The sequence below is a fragment of the Daldinia caldariorum genome (genome assembly GCF_022478825.1).
Source record: "Daldinia caldariorum strain CBS 122874 unplaced genomic scaffold F4812scaffold_7, whole genome shotgun sequence".
In the NCBI taxonomy this organism is placed as follows: Eukaryota; Fungi; Ascomycota; class Sordariomycetes; order Xylariales; family Hypoxylaceae; genus Daldinia; species Daldinia caldariorum.
Genome location: NW_025953043.1, coordinates 218,839 through 228,022, shown reverse-complemented (window position 1 = coordinate 228,022; position 9,184 = coordinate 218,839). Strand labels below are relative to the sequence as shown.

General features: G+C 42.5%; 1 protein-coding gene across 1 annotated transcript; it reads left to right on the top strand.

Annotated features, from left to right (window-relative positions):
• Positions 1 to 1,193: 1,193 nt before the first annotated feature.
• Positions 1,194 to 4,510, top strand: F4812DRAFT_450885 (uncharacterized protein; the record flags this gene model as incomplete). Its single annotated transcript, XM_047936143.1, has 4 exons — positions 1,194 to 1,823; positions 1,878 to 2,306; positions 2,356 to 3,394; positions 3,447 to 4,510. The coding sequence occupies 4 exons, from the start codon at positions 1,194 to 1,196 to the stop codon at positions 4,508 to 4,510; spliced, it is 3,162 nt and encodes a 1,053-aa protein (XP_047790525.1).
• Between the last annotated feature and the right edge of the window lie 4,674 nt (positions 4,511 to 9,184).

Genomic DNA, 9,184 nt, shown 5'->3' with positions numbered 1-9,184 from the left:
GCGCATAATAGAATTATTATGCGGCAATATATACATTATACACATAATATAATAGAATATTAACGTAATTATATTAATAACGTTAAATGCAGTCGTTTAAATTAAGAAAAAATTAATAAGTTATTTTTTATTTACGTAAATTTAAATATATTAATTAAAATACGAAGTTAATTACTTTTATAATTATTAAAAAATTAAAATAAATTAAAATAAAAATAAATTAAATGAAATTTAAAGTAAAGCTTGTAATAAAAGTTTAAAAATAAAGCTTAAATGTAATTTCGTTATAATAATGTGCCGGATAATTAAGGGTCCGTATTCCGTCATATGCATAATACTTCTATTATGCGTCATAATGTTACATTATATGACATTATACGCTAAGCGTATAATGTCAATCCCATCCCTACTTCTTAGGGTACCTTGGATGATAAAGAGGTACGTACTTGGCGCTGTACCGATTTGAGCCGCGCTAGCCCACTTTCGGTAAGATTAGGATAAGGATAAGAGAATGATCTTTGCTCACCTCGATAGCGCCATTGTTTTGTCAAGGTGCAAGTTCGAATTCGTTGATACCTACAACTTTTTTTTTTTCCCAATTGCCAGCCATCTTTCGCATTCGCGCATTATACCTGCCGCTCTTTACCAATGCAGGTTGACAATATATGTAGTTGAGGACTGATCCAGGCTGAAAAGTCGTATCAAATACGGCTTCCTACAATTGCCTTCGAATTAATATTTGATATATCTATTTGATATATCCCACCTCCAAGCACGCCTTGCCATTTGACTTCTAGACAGCTCGAGGATATAATCAGGTGTTTCTTCCAACGGTACTAACGGCGCTGCAGCTACTTGTAACAACCTCAAGAATTATCAGGAGCCGTCGGAATTTGCGCTGCGAGCAAGTCTGAGAAGAAACTCGATAATATTCTATCGCGCGGGTCGTACCGGATTGTGGCATAGAATCGCAAAGTTACGGTCATCCTACGCCCACGGCGCGACCGAATTTCCACACACGAAACTTTGTCCCCTCTTCCCTACTTTATCAGCCGCCCAAACGTCGGTTTAGAACCCGGCTAATTTCGCGCTTCTTGTGCATAATGGCTTCGGAAGATTCTGGAGACGCGTCCGTTCAACAGGGCGGCACACCTGCATGGGACGCGGAAGGTTGGAGTGGTGAGACGGGGAATATGAACTCATATACCGAGAATAGCAATCAACATGCGAATGTTAATATTGATCCTGCTCCATCTGCTGATACATCTGATGACGAGGATGGTGGAGAATATGATCCAGAATCTGTTACCGTCACTACAGCACCCGATCCTATTGTGGAACGCCCTGCTTCCGATTCCCCTCGTCCATCCAAAAAGCCCAAGACAGCGGGCGGCTTTGTTGTCGATGACTCTTCTGATGAAGAGGATGATGCCCCTATCCCAGACCAAGGCCCAGACCCTACCCCAGCTCCGTCACATTCACCAAGTATTCTAAAGCCCCTTCCCACAGAAGCCGAGGCGCAACCTAACAATCATCCCTCCCTTCAACAGATCACTACACCTCAGGATATGGCTACTAATGTCCTTGCTCAAGCGAGCGATGATTCTGTTCCTACAGCGGCTCCTGCCAATGTAGCAACTACTAATGCAGCGCGCCTGAGACTTCCTACTGATGTTGTTGGCATACTTGAGGACCGTATTAAGGAAGACCCTCGCGGCGATCTCGAGGCTTGGCTAGCTCTGATCGATGAGCAAAAGCGACGTCATAAGATTGAAGACACGCGGGCCGTTTACGAGCGCTTTCTGAAGGTGTTCCCCCACGCTGTAAGTCTCCAATTAAACATATCTCGTTGCTTCTGTTACTAATTTATCGCAAAGGCCGAGATATGGGTTCAATATGTTGACATGGAGCTAAGCCTTGATAACTCCAAGGCAGCTGAGTCGATATTCCTTCGTACACTAGAGAAGATACCCAATATTCAGTTATGGACCGCTTATCTCAACTATATACGCCGCAAAAATGACTTGAATGACCCTACCGGTCAGGCCCGTCAAACCATAAACCAGTCTTACGAATTCGTTCTAGGCGCTATTGGGCAGGACCGAGATGCTGGAGGTATATGGCAGGATTATATACAATTCCTCAAGAGTGGGCCTGGTCAGGTCGGCGGTACCGGCTGGCAAGACCAGCAGAAGATGGACGTTCTTCGTAAAGCTTACCAACGAGCCGTCGCCATTCCCATGGCCAATGTGAACTCACTGTGGAAAGAATATGATCATTTCGAAATGGGATTAAATAAGATGACAGTAAGTACCAGGTTCATTTATTTCAGAGAAGCCGCTAATATCATTGTAGGGACGGAAGTTCATTCAAGAACGATCACCTTCGTATATGAGCGCGAGAAGTGCCAATACGCATTTAGAAAATATTACTCGAGGGCTTCAAAGAACAACTCTACCGCGCCTCCCCCCGGCACCCGGTTTTGAAGGCGATCAGGAATATCTTGAACAAGTTCGACTTTGGAAGACGTGGATCGCCTGGGAGAAGGATGATCCGCTTTCTTTGAGTTCTGACGAACCGAATGTCTATCGACAACGTGTTCTTAGTGTCTACAAACAAGCACTAATGGCTCTGCGCTTCTGGCCGGAATTATGGGTTGACGCTGCTGACTGGTGTTTCGAGAATAACATTTTCGACAGGACCGAGCAAGATACAGGACTCCAATTCCTTGTTGACGGTCTTAATGCAAACCCTGAGAGCTCTTTAATAGCCCTTAAGCATGCCGACCGTATCGAATCTACTCAACCCACACCCGAGGACGATGCGGGCAAAGCTGCTCTTGTACTGGCCGTTAGACGACCTTGTGATCGAGTCCTTGAGACACTTTACGAGATGATTAAGAACTTGAAGGATCAAGAAGCGGCGGCCGTGGCAAAAATTGAGGAAGACACATCTCTTAATGCTACTAACTCGGGAGGTGCCGACGTCGAGGACGAGGAAGATGAGGGAGAGATTACGGAGAAGCCATCCTCGGAAGCGATGAGAGATGCCAAGATCAAAGCAGTGAATGACGGGTTTGCCGCCCAAATTCAGATCCTGTCCCAACATATATCATACCTCTGGATTGCCCTTTTACGTATTCACAGAAGAATACAGGGCCAAGGCTATATAAAGAGCAGTCCTGCTGTGGGTATGCGTGGTCTGTTCATAGAAGCCCGACAAAGAGGCCGCCTAACATATGACGTTTACGTTGAAATGTCGAATCTAGAGTGGGACGTTTATCAAGACGACGTGGCTACTAAAATCTATGAGCGTGGTACAAAACTCTTTCCGGAGCAAGAGGGTTACTTCGTTGAATATCTGAAGCACCTTCATAAGAAGCGTGATTTTACCAGTAGGTCTAACCAGCTCTGTTTGTATATTCGAGTCTAACTAATTCGATGTAGATGCCCGAGTTGTCTTTTCCCAAACTGTCAAACGGTTTAAGGCAAAACCCGAGCTGATTCCAAAACTAAAGCCTATTTTCACTTACTTTCATCACTATACATCTCAGTTCGGCGAGCTAACGCAGATCAAGGACCTTGAGAAGCAGATGGCAGAGCTCTTCCCAGAAGATCCTAGCCTGACGTACTTTGCAGCGAGATTTGACACTGGCAAATTTAACCCCATCACTGCTCGAGTCATCATTTCGCCAGCCAAACAAATGCGTCTCAAGACAATCATGCAGTCTGTGGAAGTCCCACCTACCTCTAATCGCAGCACCCCTCGCCCTACACTCCAGCCCGAGCGTAGCCCACAGCCGCAGTTTTTGCCTGCTGTTAATTCACCCAAACGTCCATTTCAAGCTGATGACCAGGACGAATACCCTCCCAGGAAGTTAGCCCGCGGGGCCTCCCCTCTCAAAGGCGCAGCCGGTCGACGACTCGATCAGCAACGACGGGCTCAACAGGGCCAAGGTGTCTCCTCACATACCAGCGGACCGACTCCTATTCCTCGTGATATCGCTTTTCTTCTCACCGTAATCCCCCCTGCTGATGCGTTTCGCAGCCATCACTTTAGTGCAGAAGGCCTAGTGCGCTTGATTCAGAATACTTCTGTGCCAAGCTATGTTGAATGGAAAGCCCGAGAAGGCGGCTCGCGTAATATATTGGCAACATCACACGCACATACTCGTCAAGCCTCTTCGGAATATCAGAATTACCCATATACTGCACGCGATTCGCCAGGAACATCCAACCGCCCAGCTAGCCCTTATAGCGGAATGAGCCGTGGGGTAACTCAAGCATCAGCACCTTACCGCAATTCTCCTCTACGGCCTGGTTCGAGTGGATCATACGAACCACCTCCAGCTGTCTACCAAACAGGTGTAAGCCAATTTAACCCATTGGCGCAGAATATTAGTGCTGGCAATTCTGCGTTTACCGCTTGGCAAGGCAACTACGCTCCTCCCGGGCAATATAACGCTAATCCATCCCAACAACATACACAGCAGTATGGCGGATACTATTAATTCCAAGTCCATACGACTGCTGCTCAAATGGACTTGCTCATTGACGTAAAGGGAAGGGGTATCACTCATGGCGTCTTTTTCAAGGAAATTTCCTCAGTGTTTGGTGATTAACTGCATTTTCTGGAGTTTTTCTTGGTCGGGGCTAGGTTAACACCCGAAGGTCGGACTGTTAAACGAAACCATACTCTCAAGCCAACCATTTGTTGCGTCTTGAGTTTTAGTTCATAAGATTATAGCATCTTAAAATAGGATTGATGGCAAAGCAATGATCCAATAAATTTAGTCGTGGAACTATGTTCTGATGTTTCGTCCGCTTAGTTTGATGTACAGTCAGGGTCCAAAAATATCCCGCCCACCTTGAAATTCGCACCAGAAACGGCCATTTTGCTACTTTGTCACTCTGCGATAACTTTACCAATAAAAATAGTAAAATTAAGATCTTGATTTTGTCTTGTAGAGATTTGAGTTAAATATATTTTTTGTATACAAGAGTTTTCGATGTATCTAGAATTCGTAAAATTACCGTGGTTAAATTTTGGAGAGTTCCACATGCAAATCCCGGTTTTTTATACCTATAGGAAAATTAAAAACATCAACTTAAGTCAGCTTTCAACCACAGTAGTTTTGTCAACTTTAAATATATACAGAAACTTTATATATAAAAGCTTTAGCTTATTTGAATTTATATAAGAAATAGTTGAAAGAGTATTTTTATTATTTCTATTGGTAATGTTATCGCAGAGTGACAAAGCTGAGTTTTGGCGTAAAATAGGAGGTAGGCCAGATATTTTTGGACCATTACTGTATGTACCAAGCTATAACATGAAATAGTGCCAGATTGTGAACTCATGAAATTCAGACCGGCTGTACTAAACCCTACTCCGTTCTCCGGGGAAATCATAAAAATCACTATCTAGTATAACTAATATCTCAAATGCTATGATTAGTTTCATGATCCTGAGGAATAGAAACTTACGGCTTCGCAATAGCGAAGGCGAAGGGATATGGAGAGTAGACTAGGTACCTAGGCAGGGTAGGTATTCATGTAGGTAGGTATTCAAATATAATAGATCATTGAGGTAAGTCACAACTATTCAAAGTGTGATAGTCATATTTTTCATTTTGCGAAAAAAGAAAAAGAAAATAGATAAATATGAACAGTAATTAAATAGCGGTCTTTTGTTTACTTATTATTCGTCTATTCTTATTCAAGCGGCCTACTTATGAAGTGAATATAAGGTACTGTCGTCTGGAAGTTCCTCGTGTAGAGTCACAGCATTACTACATATTACCTCTTGTTTATGTGTATTTCGAAATACGTTGTTTATCTTTGAATAATTCATATCATAAAGCTCTATCAATTAGCCATCTTCAGTTGGGAAGGTACCGGGATCATAACGAACTATTAGTATCCCGCCTCCGCCAATGTCCATACGTCTGGTTCTGGGTACAGGTTGATATTACCACCATTGACTTCGGTGATCCATGTAAGTATTTCTAATGCCAAACACAGAGGTGCAGAATCTAAACACAGGTAGGTACCAGGTAAGTATGGGTTCGTAAATCACTCCTGTTTTACTTGCTGTGAAATATTCAACCATTCTGTCCCATCTTCTCCGAGACCAGTGACTACTATTGCATGCACCTACCCACGACATTTCTTTATCCACAAGTTGCGGTCTATTCTATATAATATGGCGGATTCTTAATGAACATTTGAGTATTTCAAGTTAGGCCCATTGCACGGACATGTCAACAATTGATACCATGGGAGATATTTGGTTCTGATAGGTACATTGTCTTCTATATGACCAAGGAATAGACATAACAGGTACGGTATCCTACATGCTGCTCCTTTTTGAATTTGATATTACACTTGAAATATTATAAGCCTCTTAGTTCTGATATGCTTTAGTCGTCAAGTAAAATCACGGTTTGAAAGTTATGCTTATTCACTGCTAGGTGACCTTGAAGCAGCCTCGGTCCTGACTTACATGTGGGCACATAAAATAACAAGACCTCACAGTTGCACAATACTTTCCTCACATCAATGCTTGATTTCATAATTTAACCGCGACCTGGTAGGCAGGCGTTTACCTGGCAGTCTACAGATAAGAGTTGATTCTAGTTCCCATCCACTAGGTACCTAGTACCCAGGTAAAGATGTGCCTAGGTAGGTACCTAGGTAGCTAACATGCTAAAAATTACGTAGGAAGGTAGCTGCGTCCACTTTGTTGGCGACTTACATACATGTAGGTAGCAGTTTCCTCGCAATTGCTGTGTACGTACATGAACGTACCTACATGTAGATATGGAAGGCACACGTTCTGGATAGCCAATGCATGTACATATAAGTACCATTAGAAGCCCAAAGCACCAATATCTTGCCTACATATACACGTAACTACGTAACTATGTAACTACGTACCATGTAGATACTATATAAGGCAACGCCGGCCAAGTTTAAGATACCTAGGTAACTACTGCCTTCCCCCTACGTAACTTCCAACGTACCTGCCAACGCACCTTCCAAGTTTCTCTTATCCATTTGAAAACTTCCCATTCTTTTTCAAATTCTTAAACTTATAAATTCCCGTCCACCTCCCTCGTAATCTTTCCCACATCACTCTTGTCCACTTTCAAAATATCCTGCAAACCAATCCTCCTTACTACTATCACCATACACTGACGTATCAAAGCCTATCTAACAGGCACTTAAGGTATGTTAATATTTTCTTCTGTACTTTTCCAATGATAAACATCAAGCAGTATTACATTATTCCCTTTCACACATACATACCTAACCTATGGTAACCCATAACATTTCCCCCATCCTTTCGTTTCTTTCCCTTGCCTACCTACCTAACATCATATCAACTTTCCCCCATCACTTCTATCTTCAATCCACCACTTCTAGTCTACCAAGTTACTCGGTATGTATATCCATTATCAGGTTGTCTTCCTTGTTTTTATCACTTGGTCCTTTCTTGGGACGTATTTCTTTGCTCAAAGACTTCCTCTTCAATACATATCCACAGAGAGCCTATGGCCTCTCGGTCGCATCTTGTTCAAGTACTATCAAGCTAACCAGTACACTCCAGAGAGGGTCTCCTTTCCCACAACTAACAGTTATTTCCTCTACCTGCTTTAGTACTTAACATAACAACCTCTCAAGCTGCACAATAGGTAAGCCTTCCTCTTTATTATCTGATTTCCTTTTCTCATACCAATCCATCTTTTCCTTCCCTTTCCAAACCCAAACACCCCATATCATATGCTTCAGGTAAGCTGCACTCTTCTGCGGGCTGTGATCTTCCCCAGCAACCGATTATCCCTCAGTGCAAACAACCAACCAAACATCCTTGTGAGTTCCTTCATCTCAAACATACCATCTCGCAATCCCAAGAATTCTCTTTACACAAAACACCATTTCTTCTTTCGCCTTCCTACTCATTCATCCATTCAACTGTTCACCAAGGCTTTTGGTCCTCAAGTTCACCAGTCATCACTTGACTAGAGTCAATAGATTATTGGAAGGATTAAAACTAACAAGCTTTTGAATTATAGGTACAACTCAGAACCTCTTTTCTTTTCTCCTTACAGAGCTCCTTCTAACATTAGCCATACTTTCCTCCCTTGCCCACTGTTATCCCTATGCAATCACTAATGCGAAATAGTCTAGCAAAGTGAGAATTTGCCCTAGTAGACGAGGTAAGTGCATTTCATCCAACCCTATCTGACACACCCTACACCCTCCTTCGCTACACACTGAACTTCATTGCATATCTGTGCCTATTTCACTTCCACTCTTCTCCACACCCTCAAGCTGCATATCATTCTCATGCAGGCACTACTTTAAGCCTCATAGTCCATGTCATCTTCATGATATTCTCCGATTTAACCTTAAATTGGGGAATCAATCTCATCCTATCACATTCCACCTTTCCTACAACTTCTGTTTTTCACCTCTAGAGATCTACGAGGTATCGCATGACTGACAGCTCTAATCTCTTAGCAAGACTCAGCAACGAGGAAAACTTTGTTCCCTTCAACCCTAGTAAGTTTCTTTTCTTAGCTCATGAAGACTCCTCTCAAAATAGCAATGATTTTGACCTTTGTCGATCTGGACCTCTTTTCACGTTATTAAACGTCTGCCAATTGACCCCTATCACGTCTTTACATAACACGAACATCTACAAGGCTTTAGGTATCACTGTGGCCAATCAGCTCCCGCGTTTCCCTTCTGCATATACCTTTTCAACCCTTCCCCAAGAAATTCTCTATCAATATTTATGACGTCAAACTTTCAAAAGCCAATAACCCCGTACCATACCTAAGCATTTAAGCGGCATGGGCCTATTGACACTAACAAATGATTTATAGGGTTACTTACGATATCCTTTTGATTTCTAAGATCCTTGGTATGTATTTTCATTTCACTGTTATTTCCTATACACCGCCTTCTCCCAAATTATCTTCTCAGTCGCTTTTGGCACAACACCGTTGAACATATTGAAACCTATATTTCCCTTGCCCTACCACCTATTCTATCTCCTAGAAGTTAGCAATAGGTTGGATGCTCTTGCTTTGAAGTCGATACAGTTTGAAAATTGATACACCTTTCAGCTCCGATATCAATTACTAACTAGATTCTCAGTCATTTGAACAGCCGAT